Below are 18,186 nucleotides of genomic sequence, written 5' to 3' on the forward strand. Positions count from 1 at the left end.
CAAGTCCTACAGCTCGTCCGGCTTTTGCCCTTCTCGTAATCGAATATCTCTCGATCCTTTGAGGCAACAAGGCTCCAAATAATTCGAGACTCTCTCCCGGGAAAGGCTCATCCTGTCTGCATGTTATTTTCGATCTTTCGAACGACTCTATCGAGAAAGTATTTCTCCCGGGTCGGACGTCTCTAAAGGAGATCACGGGATCGCAAGCGAACCCTGATGAAATGTTTTTTGTCAGCAAGGCGCAAAGATGTTTTGGCAAGTGCGATATCCCACGGTCTCTCCTCGATAGCAGGACGCCCAACGAGACCGCTTGCCGACCGGCTAGCTGCCACTGTTCTGAACGGGATACTACAGCGGGCCATCCCCGGTGGATTCCCGCGAGTTCGAGCCCTCTGTCGGAAACGCGGGATAGATACAGCTTGTAAATCTCCCAAACTCAGAACATGTTCTCGACAGCTGTATTTGTAGTGTAAGGGGTTGGGTCGGTTCTTCTATTTGGTGGAAGAAACTCGGGGGTAATAATCTTCGGGTCGGCTAGGAAAACATCGTCTGTTTCAGCACTTTCTCGTAGCTTGCACCCGCACAGAGGATTCCCAAGAGATCATCCGCCCGCAAATCCAAAGATTATAGATCGAGCATCGATACTTTCGTTTCCTCATGCTGGCGCGGTCCACGGAGGGACCCGATGGCGTTGCCTCTGTCAGAGTTAAGGCAGACTTCGTTCTCAATAGCCCTGTTCCGATTGCGCAGAAACTCGATTCTCCTCCTGGTCTGCTTTTTGCTTCCGAGGAGGAGATATCTCTCAGATCGAGTTTTCCGCCACTGACCTACGGCATGACCACGTGGATCTCTGGCTGAGAGCTCAGGGCATGTGGATATCTTTAGACGCATGCGCGATCGCTGAGCGTCGGACAGATGGTCAAAGTTACAGATGTCAACTCGAGACAGTCGTTTCAAATTGCTATTGGAAAGCATTAAAACTCCGCCACTGTGTTGCTCCTGAAATTCAGGGATCTCGGATATGGTGACTCCTTATGTTGAAGCTTGATCACGCCAACGGGGAGGTTTCTCGTCCGCTACCGGTGCGCGAAATCCTCAAGCCCAGATACCCGACCCGATTGAAGCCTCGAAAACCTGAAGACTTCGATAAACCGAAATCGAATGGCCCCAAATTGATGAAAAATTGAACCCAGCTCATCGAAGGTCTAACACGTCAAGCGAACGTACCAATTCGAACTAATTCCTGCCGTATGGTAGGGACCGAAAACGCTTCAACAGTTCGCCGCTTCCGGACGCTGGTGCGCGGCCTTAGTCGCGTTTTTGTTCGGTGATTTGTCGTCCTTTGACTCGTGTCTGTAAGTCAGCCGGTCGGCCGGTGGAACTCAGGTTCGAAGACGCAAAACGGCTCTGACAGTCGGATCGGCTGCCCTGCAGCAGTTGATACATTCTGATCGAAGCGATCTGTTTACCCAGAGCAGTTCGATTGGAACGAGAGCTAATCGGATAATCTGGGTGTCGGTCGGTCGGCCAGTCGTTCGACCCCTGTGTGTGTGTATCCTTCAAAGCACTCGACAGTGACATCGGATTAGGTAGAGGATGGGAAGGCGCCTGACCGACCGCTGTGTTTGTCCGCTCGCTTCCGACCCTCCGCTAACCCATCCGTGTACCTACATCGAGCCTGATTCGATTGGAGTTGTTAGGCTCGTTGGACGTTTTCTACGCAACGGGGCCCACCCACGTTCGATCACTGGCGTCTTTCCTTCCATAAACGCTCGGAGTTCGGAAGACTTTTGGGAGGCGTTTCGTGAGACTTCCAGGAATCAGAGAGACTCCGTGAACTTCTCTGAAAAATCTGTCTCGAAGATTCTCCGGGCTCTGCGATTCCGGACCTGAGTGAAACCTCCCCCAGCGACCATTCATCGGAACGAGGCCGGCGTAACGAGTCAAGACAAAAAGGTGCCGAGAGCGGCTCATCATGATGATAGTTGCGGCTTTCATTAATGGACGCGACTCGCAGCCAGCCAGCCTGCCTGACTGCCATCCTCTTGGGAGAATGAGGCAAGCGTCCTTAAGCCGGACGAAATCCCGGCATCATCCTTGATAGTTGAACGACGACGGCCTCTCACTTGACGACGACGCCACACATTATGTCACCGTTGTAGTCATTAATATACATTTGCTAAGAAACCTGGCGCAATCTTTTGCGCCGGCCATTTGTTCATCCTGGCGGCCAGCTCCTTCGGGGTCCATCCGTTCATCATCTGAATCCTGGCGATTTCCGCGGCGATCATAAACCTCACCCTCCCTGTCATCAAGCCGAGCTATTCCAGGAGAAGATTGTTGCCGAAAGACGGAATATAACGAACGCCCCTCGTTCCGCGAGGAGGGAACGGTCTTGGATAAACGGAAGGAATCGGGGAAAACGAAGTTACCCGACATGGGTGAGAGACAGATGCGCTGATCGTCGGCGGGGCAATGAGCGGAGCGTCTCGAGCAAAACTTATCGGTATTCGATTCAGTCGGAGAGCACCTTAATGATCTGCGACATCAGTGCGAAAAGATTCTGTTCTCCTCTGGCTACGACAACAACAAGCGGGACGACGAGTCCGCGGCGGCGGCGGCGGCGGCTGCTGCTACTCTTGGAGTCCCCCAAAAAGTTGAGGTATTTCAAGCATCGCTGCCTAGAGGTGGGTGAATGCATGAATGCTATCCGGCCCTTCAAGGAGACTCTCCCTTCGAGAGCCAGCTCGACACGACGACTCGAGCAGGCATACCCCACCCACGCTCAGCTGACCACCCCGACCTTACCCCTCCACTTCTTACCCGCTTTCTATCACTCTCAGAGGCCTGCTACTGGTGCTTGTCGAGGCGGTGGTGTCGGGGCTCGTGGTATCGGCTCTTGTAGGAGCGCTGTTTCTGCAGCCGCCGCCGATTGAGGTGGTCAGAGAAATTATTCAAACGTGTATTCATGGGTGCGCGGTGTTCACGCGAGAGAGCATCCTTTAAGACAAGGTATTGGAAGCTCTAGGCGACTCTCGATAAAAAACATCATCAACCCGGTGGTATTCGGTGGAATCCCGCGTATTGAACCCACCGTCGACGGCGGAAGGGCATTGAACGTACTAGATGAGGATTCGGAAGAGGTCTCTTGTCAAGTACATTTCTCATTGTTCCTACTCTCCGTTTCCTCCAAATTGGGACGTCATTTCCTGGAACAGGAGCTGGGTGCACCTACGCTCTGTTTTTGATGAATGGCCCGTGAATCAAAACTCCGGCCTGATTCAATCATTCACTTTTGGTGTTAATTTTCGAAACACCCGTTCTGGTCTCGGAGAAGTCGCAGCCCTTCGGAGTCATCCGCACCACATCTCTCCAAGATGGATTTTCGCAGGAAACAAGTGGATTGGCACTAATCGTTGAATCACCGCCGGTGCCTGCCGGCTGCACAGTGCGGTTCCTCGGAGCATCGTCCATCCATCGTTCATGAACGAAGAGGCATGAATTTTTCTTTCCTGCTCTCAGCCGTCAGTGACAGCAGCAGAACGGAATGAATGAGAACTTCGGAGCGATATCCGTCCCGATGGGAGCTGATACCATAATTAGCGCACTCGCACTGTCGCAAGGGTTGGAGAACTCGATTCCGAACTGGATTCGAGCGCGATATAATGTCAGCGAGGAAACGTGTGAAGTGCTAGGAACTCAGCGCGGATGGGCTCGCACGTGTGGCGGGTCACTCCACCCTTACGCGAAGGGGGAGATAGCTCTTCAGCCAGCGAGCGTCTGTAGCCAACGAATAGCGAGGGAAGAACGTCTGAAGGAACGAACGACCAGCCGACCAACCGAGCGACCAACCTCTAGATCTAGATTAGGAGATTAGAGGATTCTCTCCCTGGAGTACACCCACCAGCTGAGTTCCACAAAAACCTCAGAGCCGACTGCAGTCGGTCCAGTGACGGCGAGCAAGAGAAGGAACAGTGATGGAGTGAGAAACATAGGGAAAATCTCTCAAGATAAATCATCGCGAATTGTTAGCCCGCCTCGACTAGGGGATCGGCTGGGGGGCTGACGACGCCGGGGACGGGCTCGGTTTCCATGCACAGATACAAACCGACTTCGTCGCGAGCGACGGGATTTCCTTGAGACGTTCGAATGAATGCGTCTTAGTATTCAAATGCCGCTCCGAAAGATCTGTTTCCTGCGAGCGTGTGCCTCGCCGTTCATCTCGGTGGCAAATATTTGGACTGCGGGTGTATCCGATCGGCTTGCGATGTATAGGTAATGCGCAGGAGATCCAAGAGGGAATGCGGGAGGAGAGAAGCTGGGACGCCTGGACCGACGTGAGGAAAAAGGCGAAGCCCATTCGAGCCCAGGAAACGACGGGGAAAAAGGTAAAACCGATAGGGGCTTTCGAAGGAAGGGGTCACGGTGCTTTTCCTCCTCTCCCTTGAAAAGCATAATTTCACAGTTGGATAACGCGAGTCCTCGAGGAGTTCGAGACCGGGATCTGGTCCCTTACCGGAGGAACAGCTGCTAGCTGTCGCTGCAGTGCTGAGCGCGATCCGAGACCTAGTCTCCCTGAATGTCTGGCCGTGAACCGGACGCTCCATTCTCTCCCGTTCCGGCATTCGTATCTTGTCTTTGGTTGTCTTCCGTCTAGCGATTCTTAGGTATTCGATCACGCTCCGATCTCGAAGTAGATGCCTCGGACGAAACATGCGGCATAAGGCGGTGGTCGTTTGGGGATAGATAGCGTGTTCGAAGTCGGCAGCGCGCGATCGCAGATTTGAGACGGAGGGGTCGACTCGCGAGGAGTCAACACTTCTATTCTAAAATTAGTTCGATTCGAGACCGCGTGTCATGCACTTTTAAGACTGAGACTGGAAGTCGACCATCGTTCGGGCTCCCGAGACTTGGGCGACTCGACCACTAGTCACAGATCACAGCCCACAACAAATCGTAAGGAAATCTTCGTTCCGACGATGCGTGCTCAGAAATTCGCGAACCGAATAGCGGGAATCGAATGCGATTCCAGCCGTCGCGGAGCGTTCTGCGTTTCGGGTCTCGGTCATTCCGAAATTCACACGATGAGGATTATTGTCGTGCCTAGCATGACGAGTGCGGAGTAATCAGGCTCTGTCGCGGCATTCGGAGTCAGCGTCAGATGACGTCGTGATAGTTGGCGTTCGTGACAGGGAACAGAGCACGAGCACCGACTCGGTGGTCGGCGGGTATCTTGTCGGAGAAGACCATCACGGAAGGGGTTCCGTCCACCGCCCGCTTGTAGGTCTGTACGACAACAAGTCACCGGATTCCGACGATCAAGCGTCCAGAGAGTTGGTATGCCACTCAATGTCGACAGGAGATTTTCGCCAGCGAATCGGGTGGTAATCGAATCAACCAATCAGAAAGTGATCACACCGATAATTAGATCATAACGACACGATTACCTAGATCCCCGCGATTTTAACAAGTTCTCTCTCGCTGTCGCTCAGACCATTAATCCAGGAGCTCTCTGTCGACGAGAGGGCGACTACTATGAGCTTTCTATCTCAACAAAATCGATCGCGAGCTGATAGCTCGAGACTATCCACGGGAGGGGATCCGCTCTAATTTCCCACCGAAGAGTGCAATCCTCTTCACCGCCGACGAGTTCTCTCCTCAACGACAATTATCGGGGGTCAAGGAAACATTCGGTAGGAGAGAAAGGTTCAGATGACCGAATGCGAGAAGCGCGAGCAGAAGAACAGCTCAAACGTAAGTGAGGTAGCTTCCGCTGAAGAGTTTAGAATTGTGACTCCATTAGCCTTTCAGCGACAGTTCTAAATCGAGTCGTAGAGAGGCCATTTTCGACGGAACGAAAATCTTTGTTGACCAACGTCATCTGAGAACCAAAGCACAAACACCGGCTTTTGCGGCGGCGGCGGCGGCGGCGGCGGCGAGAAGAGCATGCTACAGAATACGCGAAGGAGTAGCAGAATAGAGAAAAATCAGATCCGAATTTGGCACATCGTGCAGAAAGACCGCACAACGCGTCGATTTTTAACCGTTTTTTTTCCATTCCTTCTAACCTTCAGCCGTCGCGACGCCGCCGACCCGGCCGGCCGAGCTACCGGTGGAGCGAGGGGTCATCGCCTGAATTTCCGAGTGGACTCACGTCGAGGAATAAAGTAGTCTTTCCCGTCGGAGGTGCCTATCGGAAAAATCAAAACGTTTGCTTCACTCCAAAACTCTCGGTGGGAATTTCCTCGAACATTCCTGCAGGATGTTCTGACAAATCCGGCGCCCTAAAGCGGCTCTCGCTGCCAACGAGGCCGTGGCTACGTCGCCGGTGCGTCAATCGGGCGTCCGTCGCTCGTGGATAAATCCTCAGCTCGCATGTCACATGGAACGACGCATTGAAAGTCGTTCCGATAAAAAAACACGAGCACACTCTGACAAAGCGGATGATGGTCCGAGTACCGACGATAACAACAGAGGACCAGAAAAAAAATGAGGAGCAACCCTGTATGCTTGACAGCTTTATCTCCGGGCTGCGCGAAAAAATGTCGTCGCTCAGCTTATCGACAGATCGGCGACGATGGTGCTAACGACGACCGCGTTGATGAGGATCCATGGGGGAGTAATACACAAGTTCTCGTGCCGTCTGTGTACGCGGTTTCGTGTTTGATTGACTCGTCCCCGGAGCTGCTCTTCTCTAGGCTGTTCGCTGCATACTCAATCTAAACAAGTATTTTTTCTGTGGACTTGTTGCTTTTGGAGCTGTTGTTCATCGTGTTCCGCAAGAAGGCATTGTTTCGCTTGCGAGACAATCTGAAATCTTCTTGCAGACGGCGCGGCGACCTTGGCTGCTGCATAGGGCAAGGAGGCACTGGGAATATATCAGCTTTGGCTGCTTTCTGGAACGCCTTGCGCTTCTTCGTCTACCGGATTTCTCCTTCGTCTTCAGTATACTCAAAACTCATGCATAATCATGAATTTTCCTCGCCTGTGCTTTTCCCGTCTCCGGATAGTCTTACGAATACATCGGATAGAAGAAATCGAGGTTTATCCGAATTTGAATGTCGGATCGCCGGGCTCAATAGAAAAGAATCGGGTAAAATACGCAAAGGCATTATCTGTACACGGAGTACCGGACAGCATCCTCCCGCAGCAGATGTCCCGGAATACTGTGAGCATCCGACGAGGCACGATGATTGCACAAAAAAATTGGGGAACGCAAAGCAGACCAAGCCCATAAAATAGCCATGAGGATATAAACACCTCGTCGTAAAAATATTGAACCGTTCTTCATGCGGACAAACACGGTCTGAGTGAGGGCGCAGAAAAACCCGCTCTCTCCTGCCCCTACAGAAAGCATCGGAAGAAAAAAAAGGCCTGCCACTTTGGAGATAGCGACAATGGCAACGCGAAAAGCTTGTTTGGTACGGTGTCCGAAACGTTATCGAATCTCATGGACCCGGCTCAAAGACCAGTTTGCAGAGAGAAGCCCGTTTGGCAGAGTGGACCGTCACGAATTTGAGGAAACTTCCCGGTCGGCAGAGCCTCTGTTACGTTTCTGTGTTGGGAACTCTATGGAGACGCTCCGAAGTCTAAATCCGGGAAAATTTCTGAGCGATTCGTTTCGAGTCTCGAATCAAAGCCCGAGAATCTCTGTTCATCCCGCATTCGGGACGAAGCGAATTATCCCCAGCCAAACAGACCCCTCAGAGCTTTTCGGTCGCTGTTCAGTGATGAATAATGAGCGTATCTGGATTTTTCCGAGCAGGACTCTGACAATGGAGGAAGCAATAGGAGCATTCGAAATTCACCGAACGAAGTCAACTGGCCGACCGACTCTCCAAGAGTAGCCATGGGTAATCTCCGTTCTTATCGTCGGAGCCCGAGGGCTTGCTCGATAAGCTCGCCCCTCCGATTGAAGCCTGAAAGATCACTGGAGTGACTCCACTCGTGAGCTGTCCCGAAACCCTTTGATAGCTGGCGCCCGAGCTGTCTTCGTGCTTCGTTGCCTCGGTCGTGGTTTATCCTCTCGCGTTCCGCAGGGGCGCCCGGTCATACCAGGATCTCATGCGACTGAGCTCTTGAAACCATCCACCATCGACGTCTATCCGCGAGAAAAAATTCCGCGGACTCTTCCATTCCGCAGAGCTTCACCCACGATGAATACCTGCCACGATACGGTAAGAGAAATTCGTCCGTCCCTCTTGAGCGTATCGGTCGCGAATCGGACAGCCGATTCAACTCACAAACTCGAGATAACATCAACATGATTATCGTGGTCTCCGTCGTATCCGACCGCAGCCTTGTCCTCTCATTTTTTCCTCCGCCGCTTCGTCTTCTCCTCAACGAGTGTAAGCCCTCAAACAATGCTCATAACAATGCAAACTCTCTACAGCCGGCGCCGCAGGGAGTCGGCGGCACACTATGATTGCCGCGCTTTGTTGTAGAGGTCGCTCCGAAGCTGTTGTCGCTCGTTGTTTGTATGTATATCCTGACCGTGGAGTCTTCCGCTGAGCACGCGAATATTCCGGACTCCTTTCGCTGACGAGAACCGTAGAATCACATTCTGCAGCGGCAAGTCTTCGTCCGAGGGAAAAAAAACGTCTCTTTCGGCGCTAGAACCCCGTGTCCCGCCAGGCTCGCGCGCGCGGGAACCACTCCAGTGTTGCGGAGTGCCTCGTCAGTAGAATTTGAGGACCGGCGACGGGTATCCGGCTGGCTGGGGTAGCAAAGCCTTCGATAGACGCTGCCTGGTGGCCAAGAAGTGAGGAGACAGTCAATCCCTCTAAAGCCGCCTAGTCCCGACAAATTGACTCCCCGCCGCGAGGGCCGCTGGTCCCCGCTGTGGGTGGATTTTGGAGTATGTGCATATTTATTGCATGATTATATTGTCGCTTCTGCGCTAGGTGTGAAAAGGATCCATACATTTTGCCAGAAGCAACTCAAGCGACATCCTCCAACATGCCAGAGTCTCGCCGCTTCACGCATGGCCCTCTTCGGAGACCGCATCGTGGACGTTTTCCGATCTGCGATCGAGTTTCCGATTAATATTAATTCGATTATATCTTCTGGATCTTCTCAATTATTATTTTCTCTTATTTACTCGATACACGCCAGCATCGAGTCCAGAAGGCGTGTCGACGCCATCGGATGAAGGAGCTCACTCTAGGTGGGCATTTCTGTACCAAGAACGTTCCGTATGCTTCGTATTTCGTCTCCCACCCAGGCAAGGATGCTGAGCTGGAAAGGTGCGATCGCAACAGGTCAGCCCGACCGCTGCTGTTGGGAGCGACTGTTGTTGACGATGTAGCGCGCGGTGAGAAAGTTTTTGAGTTTTCTGCCCTGGGGCTATGTACTCGCTACGAGGGTACTGCGGCTGGACATCACACGACCATTAATCACCCAGGCATTACATGGGATATACTGAATGTGGAGGCCGAGAAGCTCCGAAGGGGAGAGGTCGCCGACCAAAGCGATATCCCTGCTGGAATCTTGGCCCTTCCTCGAGCAGAAAGAGATATATTCGGTTTCATTGAAGAACTTATCCCCCAAAAATTAGGTACTTGCTCGTCTCGACTCAAACACTGGCCACAGGAGCTAAGACGACGCGACGTTGAGAGTCCCAGAATTATGAGTGTCAGATTATTTCAAAATCGAATTCCGAGTCCATCCGGAATCTGGAATAATTCGGATACGAAGATCGCAAACCGAGACGGTTCCGATAAGATCCAGCCTGTGATCCATTGCGCTGATCAAGGCAATTCTCCTTCGATATAATGGTCATCGCCGCTGGGTTAGGGATTACCATAGGATTGAAAGAGAATTGACACCATAGTTACGTCGAGTAGTTCACAGGTGGCATCGTCATGCGAATTTTCAACTGCACTTAATATTGAACCCGCGGAAGCAGAGACCGAATTCAGACTCAGAGACAGGGTCGCTAACTTCTACTCACACAGATGGGACAAAATGAACGGGGGTCAACGCACGCCAACGGAAGGGCAGGCAGCCGGGTAGGCAGGGCAGGGCCCCTACCGTTCGATGTAGAGTAGAGCACAGGGCTGAAAAATCGAGCGACGACAACATCGGCCGCCGTGAGACATCGTCAACGTGACAGTCTGCTGCGCGCGTCTTTCAGCTTGTGCGCCGAAATGATGCGCTGCTGTCGCGTCAGGACAACTCGCGGTTGTCCTAATCGGCGGAGGCAAACTAGCTCACTCGCCCGGGGAATCAGTCTGCAGCTAGATAGATGCGAACCCGCATCTCTCATTGATCAAAAGGGGACTCTCGCGCACATGTCCTATGACTCGTAGTCGAATGACCATGTACCTGGTCGAACACCCAGTCGTCTGGAGAGATGCGGACCGGCAGGAGACACAAGTGCTCGCCAAACGCAGAACGTGACAAGTCGAGCCCGTCCCGTGGGTCCCTTCACCTGTGGCATGCCCATTCTTCTTTCCTGCCCGTCGGCCGCATCAAAGCCGTCAGATCCGAGAGAGAGGAGAGGACATTTCATTAGACCGAACAGGACTCCAGATATCCGGAGCTTCTCAGTTTTCTGTTCCCCGCTTCGGGAAGTCCGAGCGGTATCGGGAAAAAAATATCTACCGGTGTCGCACGAAGGTCCTCGTTCGTTATTTCGGTACTTCCTAAATCCTCTGGTAAGTGTGTGCGCCGACCGCCGACGGCGGACGCGCTGACAAGCATATGGGCACAGCCGACTGCACTTGCGTTCAAAATTTTTAGTCAAGCACGACGCCACCGACAACAAGAACGACAAGGGAAAGAAGTCGCTGCGTCCGCAACCTTGAGTGAGAGAAAAGTTTAGAGACGTCAGAGCAAAAACTCGACGTCGCCGCTCCAAAAATCCGCGTCGGCGAGGGCTCTGGTCAAGCTTGTAATGTTTTAGTAAGGGGAGATAAAAGCTCACTGGCTCGCTCGATTTTTATCCGGGGGCAAATGACAGAAAATCGATGGACAGACGACGGAAGGAAGGTATTCTGGTGACGTTTAAAAGCGAGTTCGTTTTTTTTGCATTCAACTCCGGCGCTTCGGGCGTCATTTCCACCGAAAGGTGGTTTTCGTTCTATTTTCTATTGTTTCACCGAGAGCCGATTCTGGAAGCCCCTCATCGGAGATCTATCGGCCGGTAATGGAATCCCAAGCGAGCATCCCCAATTCCCGAGAGAGAAGGTGGCTTATCCGATTTCCCCGTTCATCTCTCTTCGGCTCGGAGGAACTGAAGATCCCGATTAATTTCGCTAGCGTTGCAAAATCAAGGTGCGAATTAAATATTCGTGCCGTCATCAGACGGAAGAGCCCACACATTTTTCAATAAGCATCCCATCAAATCCTTATGAGAAGGACGAAAGATATGTTCATTCATTTGGGACGGGACACGTCATGGGTAGGCGAAAGTTGCCAATCGACGAAAGGAACCGATTCCAGTTCGGTACTTCCCACGGATTTCCTACCCCGAGTCTTACAGGCGGATTTCTTTCCTCGAGACTAATGACTATTGATATATAGGTGAATGAGCTATATATATCGGTGGACGATCACACTTACTTGTAGAAGTCGCTTCGACAATACAGTTTTCCGTCGCGGGAAAAACACTTCTCGATGAGACTGCAGCGGCAGTCCGTGCACTGGACACATTTTGCATGCCACGACCGATCGAGCACATGGAGCAGAAATCGATCTAGAATCGGACGTTCGCAACCAGCGCAGTGAACCATCTTCATTGTTCAACCTTCGGACGGGAATCGTCGGGGATTTTCATCAAATTCACTTCACAGCTCAAAGTGGATATTTCGTGAATCATCCGAAGAGCACACAAACCTAACGAGCTCGTCAGTGGTCCCTTGATACGTGGAGGTTCGGAACTCGCTTGAGCATCTTAAATTCACAAGCCGAGAACTTGAAGACGATAAGTATCAATGAAGATTGGGGATTCCGGCCTCCTCGAATCGAATTACAGTATCTGTTCCCATCACGCGCCACTCTTGAGTCGTGAGCTTCAACCAGAGTCACACAATGACACCTCCCGCACTCACGAAACCGATTTCTGTTTTCCGCACTGACGTCCCGCTCAGAGTTCCCGCGGTTTCAGCAGCTGCTGATCCTGACGTGGGATATGATGATGGAGTTTGACGACGATCTCTCCGACTTGGGCTGGGCTTCGATGCAGAGGAGCGAGGAACAGAGAGCGAGCAGAGAGTATGGTCTGCGCCTCAAGGCCGATTCGATTGAGCACTACTGACTGACCGTCAACTCACTGGGGTAGGCAGGATATCTGTGCAGATGAACGCACCCTCACTTAATCCAGTGTTGACGGCGGCAGAAAGCACGAGGTAGACTGTTTTCTATGTCTGCTCCCTCAGATCTGTTCTCTACAGGCTACGGTTGCTCTCTGCTAGACGAGCAGGCACGAGCCTCTGCCGTGGCGGCTTGTTTCCGCAGAGAGCCGCTAGCGGCGCCAGCGGCCGCTGGGCGGGGCCTATGGCCGGGGATCCACCCATTTCGGTTGGCTGCCCGACCGCCTCCTCGACGAACAGTGACGGCAACGCAGCGGCACTCGCTCACTCTCACCAAGAGCCAGTGAGCCGAGCGAGCGACACTTCAATATGTTGTTGTTGTCGCCGCCGCCGCCGTCGTCGACGACGACGACGACCAGAGAAGAATGAGGGAGACGACGGAGGCGCGGGAGCCGCCACCAGGGGTGGGGGGACGAGCTCGGATGCAGAACGGGCAGACCCGCCGTTCTCAATAGGCCTCCTTCGGAGTGACAGCTTTGTTTTTCCTCGTCCCGAAGGCTGGCTAGCTGTTGGTCTCGGGGTCTCGGATGTCCAGGCGTTCGGAGCGGAAACTACGGAAACAGCGGGGAGGATGAGAAATAGGAACATGGGGAGGTCGAGGAGGAAGCATTGCTGACGTTTGAGCGATTGGCAAACTTACCAGCAAGAATCCTCATGCTCAAGTTTCATGGTGGCGTTCCAGCTCTTCGGAACTTTCGAAGTCTTCCACGGCGAGAGTTTCCGACTCCAGCTGGATGACGCGTTTTGATGTTGGACATTGTTTCGCTGAGTTCAAAAGCTTGAGGAAGCTGCCGTAGACTTCAATGTCTTGTACAGAAGACCGCCCCACCTGGAATGCTTCCGCCAGGAGTTTAGGACGAAATCATCTCGACGAATTCAACTCCTCCCGAGATCTTGCAGCGGTTCCGAAGTGGAACAGGTTGTACGTATTCGACGTTGAGGTTCCCAGCTAGGAACCGGAATGTCTCTACCTCCCTCCGCTCGAATCGCCGGGAGGCCAGGAGTCTATAGCTATACGATATAGGATTCGCGAGTATGAGCAGAAACACTACCTAATCGCTCTGCAGGAGGCCTAGACTTCTAATCTACCTAGTGTCTGTATCGAGAAGAGGCGGTTCACTCGGTTTCCAGAAAACAGAGCGGGCTCCGATCAGCGACTGCCCGCACGCGACGGCGCCAGCTCGGCCAGATTTGTGTGGATTTGGTGGAAGGGCTCAGGATTCAGGATCACTCAACAAGTCAAATATACCGCTAAAACACCGTCGTTCCTCTCTTTCAGATAAGAGAGCAGAGCCAGTCAAAATGACCGTCCCGGCTCATCGGACGAGCGGAAAACGTTTTCAATTCATGCGAAGCGAGGCTCAAATATTCGTAAGTTTCCTATAGTACCTCCTTGAACCGAGGATAAGGCAATAGGGGTGCCTAAGGCGAGTGGAGCGACTAGAGATCATTCGTAAACCATGAGCTGATAGACGAGCATATCTAAGATTCTTATGATTTAGACTGAGGCATCTCAGAGAGTCAGAGACACCCTAAACCCTTTACAGAAGTGAATGTTGACGCGGCAGGAAAGCGAGCAAATAATTCTTTAGGGAACAGGGAGTTTTACTCCCCTCCGCTTCTCCGATAATCGCATTCATTCCTCCCCCACAGATTGTGCAAGTCATGATCATCACTACGGCATCGCAACAGCAGAAAGGAAGGAAAAATCGCGACCGGAGGGGAGGAAATCTTGCGGAGAGTACCTGGTAGAGGCAAGCAATTCCTCGGTAGCGTCGGGGAAAGGTCAACAGCGGATGAAACGAACTGCTCAACTACTGCCGGAAAGACATCTAAGGGGAAATCCATTAGCCGTCTCTCAATGGTGCGCCGTTCGGATTTTCACGACGCGTTCCGTCCCCAGTCTGAACTCTGGAGTTAAGAGATTGCGTCGAGGGATTCTCAAGTCGAGGCAGATTGCGGAGCTGAATTTTTCCTGCGAACTGAGCCTCTCGGAATTTCCGCGTTCCCATGTTTCACAGATCCCAATGACTTGAAGTGCACTCCTTCTGCTACTCGCTGGTTTCCCCCGGTACGCGTCCGCTCAAGACCACGCTCCCTGAACTCCGAAGCCAGGGATGCAGCCTTCAAGACAGCAATGTTGGACGGATTCGATGCCATTCTCCGTTTGAATCTCAGCCCGAGAGCGTCTCGACAAATGGACCAGATTCGGAAGCCTCGATTCGATCCGGCGATGGGAGTCCTCTGGCGACGAGGCAAATCCTCATCCGCGTAAACTGGAGTTAGCTTGTCCCTTCGAAAACCGATCTGGGCCGTCCAATTGCAGCCCAAGGACCCCTGCCTGAGTCGCTCCGCGAACTGGGAAATCCACTTGTAGTGATGGACAGTCGCGGGCCCCCTGAAGACAATATCGGTGATCTGAAGTAGGATGGAGGCCGTGAAGGAGAAGTCTGGGCCCTACGCCTAGACTCGGCTGTCAGTGACCGAGGAATGGTAGAGAGTCGACGACGGAATAAGATTCTCTCCCTCATTCCTCGACCGTCATTCAGCTGAGGAGTCCGACGAATCGACGCCCGCGTCGACTTAGCACTCTTGAGGGAAGAATAAACGCCGCACCGCTAGAAGGCCAGGTTATATCCATCCTCCATTCTCTCCATCGCAGTCACCTCCGCGAGGCGTCCGTCAGGATTTTCCTCGGGGCTTCCTCGTGGTGTCCAACGGGACCATTCGATTCATACTGCCCTTTCTTACTCCGGGCTGTCTATTCCCTCAAAAACCAGCGATACCCATTCGTCGTGTCATGGGACGAAGATTCGCTCAACTCCTGAAGGAGAATTACACTCAAAAAGGACCTCGAGTTGCTTGACCGCATCCGGAGGAGGTTTCGGAAACTGCTCTTCCACATTCAGTTACTGGATCTGTGGGGCACAGGCTTAGCCGATCATCGTTGATGACAGTCCTTCTTGGTACGAGAACTTGCCCGTCACCTGTTATTCCTGATGATTCATTCTCCCTGAACGATTGAGCTTTCTTTTCTATTTCCCCCTCCTCAGAGTGTCGCCCGTGGCTCAGCAGTTACCCATTCATCTTCGGGCCGACTCATCCTGCTCGTAACCGGGTGAGTAAGGCAAGCTGTCAAAAGTCGTTTGCAAGTCTCAATTAAAAGACTCGAGGTTGAGGCAAAGGCTGGAGGCAATGATGTGACTCATTTGTGATTCGCACTTGGCAATCAGCATTAATTTGTTCTGCAGACTACGTAACAACATTCGGAGAGACAGGAAACTCGACGGAAGCTCACCGAGCTCACGTTGCCCCGTTGGCAGCATCGCTCCTGCCTCCTTCGCTCCGCGAACGTCCCCCATCCATTCTCCTCTCCCATCCCCGGAACCTGAGGCCCCGGTTCAACCGTCCCGCACTGTCGGTATCTACGGGAAGAGGAATTCAAATTCCAGCAGAGAGAGGAACTCTAACCTCAGAGGCCTCGATTTCCGCTCCAAATCTCTCGACGATTCGGATTTTTTCCTCAATGTCGACTCTTAATCGGAGTGTCGCATTATCAATCTCTGAGAAAGTTTCGAGAAAAAACACCCGGCAGAGGAAGTTCGGAGGAATCGTCCTGTCCCAATGCTAGTCTCTTGTGCAGGTGGTCATTTTTCCTTGAGCCGCGTCTCGGTGGTCTTCGAACTCGATCAAGGTGAGCCCTCGCGGAGGAGACCTTCCGGAGTCTCTCCCCCGTCGTCCGTTAGCTCCTCCGTGAGAGCTCTCGGACGCCAGGAATAGCCTATATTTGTCCTCTCAATCGGGACGGCTTTTGTTCTTGTCGTCGACGACGGCGGCGGCGGCGAAGAAGACGACGACGACGACGAGAACAGCGATAGGGAGGACGACGACACGACCGAACTAGCAATGATCTTTTGCTGAGCTATTTTGCATACAAACGCGGGGTGTAATTAAGATGCTTCACTGCATAGCTAACAGGCCAGACAAGCAATTGCTATGGAGATTGGAGAGGCTTCGGTTCTTCATTGCACCGCTCTCCTGCTCGTTTCCCAAATTATCGTTCGGTGACTCCCCGACTGACCTGGACCTTGATGATTGTGTCGATAACCTTCTTTGAGGCTTCCGACCGCTCCACGACGCATGACGGACAGTATTGAAGAGTCTCCTCGAGAATGCCTCGATGTTGGAGAATCGAGTATTGTCCTTCTAATGGTCATTGACATCGCACATTATTATAAATCAATCAATCTATCTATCATGTCGATCTTACAAGGATTCACCGTCCAAAAACATTGAGCGAATTCCTTGAATTCTGGAGGAAGTCGGGAGTCGACTTTCTTTGCTGTTCAAGAGGGAGTCATTCACCTGCAAGACCACGACAATGCAATTATTCATGATCTCCTGCAGGGTTCTCTGAGCTCTAAGCAATTCGGACTTTCACTGCATTTTATCGCCGTTTCTGAAACCGAGGCGCCAAATATCATCATCTCCATTGCTGATGGGGAGCAGGTCTCGAACTAATCTGCGTCGGAGAGTTCCATCGACCATTATTCTCACTAGATCGACGTAGTCCCCGTCGTCTAGAAATCCATGTCCACGGTGTGCGTTCTCGAAGCATCCCAAGGATGGCTCGGAGTCGCATGCATCCCGGGGAGGGTGGAAGCGTCAAAGAGACCTCCACTCGCAAGCTCGCTAGCGAGTCAGCGGATTCTCGGAGCTTATCAGCAGGCTACTTTCGAATCACTCAAGCGCAAAATTCGTTATCTTCGCTCGTGCACCACCAAAGATCAAGTTGCCGACGAGAACTGGATCCACACGTCCGTCGTTGTCGTTGAGGTGAGCTCCTGTGGATGCGTGTCCCTGTGCCTCCCACTGACTGGTCGAGTTACCACGGCGGTTGCTCCTTTGGGCGATTCTCCGAGGGTCGAGGCTTGAACTGTGGGTCGCTTTGTGGTTGTATTCCACTGCACGTGCTGCTTGCTTGTGGTGTACACAGGGCTCGATTCTCTCGAAGGGTTTGTGAGACATCGAGTTTCAAGATCGCGGCTAGTCATGACAGACCGTATCGGAAGCGTCTCCTATGTCTCATCAAGTTTGCCTTCTCGAGGGCTCGATATGAAGAACGAGAGGGACGGGGGCTCGACGGTTGCAGGGAAGCTATCCTCATGACGAAGAGCACAATATCGAGCAATACTGAAGCACTAGGAAAGCGGGCCGTTGCATCGAAATCTGGTGAAATTTAATTATCGCCAGGTATTTCGAGAATAGATAATCAAACTCCTTCTAAAACATGCATGCGGAGCTTGAAACTTGTGCGAAAATGACATCGCTCCTCTCGAACGTATGAAGCGAGAGCTTCGCTCGAAGGAGGCGGACAAAGGAATATAGGGACGAGCTTGAAGAATCGAGGAACGGAGCTCTATCAAGGTGCCAATCTTTGACCCCGCATCGACGAAAAGAGCGCGCGCTGAAGTTTTTCGATCGTCCTTTTTTGGCTCTCGCTCAGTATCCTCGCGCCTCGCATGCATAGCAGATCGAAGATCCTTCGCAAAAGTTTGTTATCGTTCCCTTTCAATCACCTCTGTCGCTGCTACTGTGACGACTTTCTCGGGCCAACCCGCTCGGCGACGACAGGCGACTTCTTCGTCACTTTGTTGGCTGTTTCCTCCCTGCTTGGACGTGCACTACGATGCTCTCCGGCATTCCCAGTCGATGCCAGTGTGACGGGGCGGGCTCTCATTCGATCATTGGTGTCCCGAATGTTCCATTCGAAAAAACACGGAGCATGGACTTAGTGAAGCCCTCAGAAGACCGAGTCGTGGACGCTCATTAGGAAATGTCTCGGGAACCCAGTAGATCGGTCTGGCATGTT

The 18,186-nt window shown here is 52.5% G+C and overlaps 1 protein-coding gene across 1 annotated transcript in view; it reads right to left on the minus strand.

Moving 5' to 3' along the window:
- LOC100904816 (LIM/homeobox protein Lhx1) overlaps positions 1-11,741 on the minus strand; it is a 43,274-nt gene extending 31,533 nt beyond the window's left edge. The window contains exon 1 of the mRNA XM_029112141.1: positions 11,566-11,741. Coding sequence (XP_028967974.1) covers positions 11,566-11,741 — 176 coding nt within the window. The remainder of the gene's footprint in view (positions 1-11,565) is intronic.
- Between the last annotated feature and the right edge of the window lie 6,445 nt (positions 11,742-18,186).

Source organism: Galendromus occidentalis, unplaced genomic scaffold, assembly GCF_000255335.2.
Source record: "Galendromus occidentalis unplaced genomic scaffold, Mocc_1.1 scf7180000077484, whole genome shotgun sequence".
In the NCBI taxonomy this organism is placed as follows: Eukaryota; Metazoa; Arthropoda; class Arachnida; order Mesostigmata; family Phytoseiidae; genus Galendromus; species Galendromus occidentalis.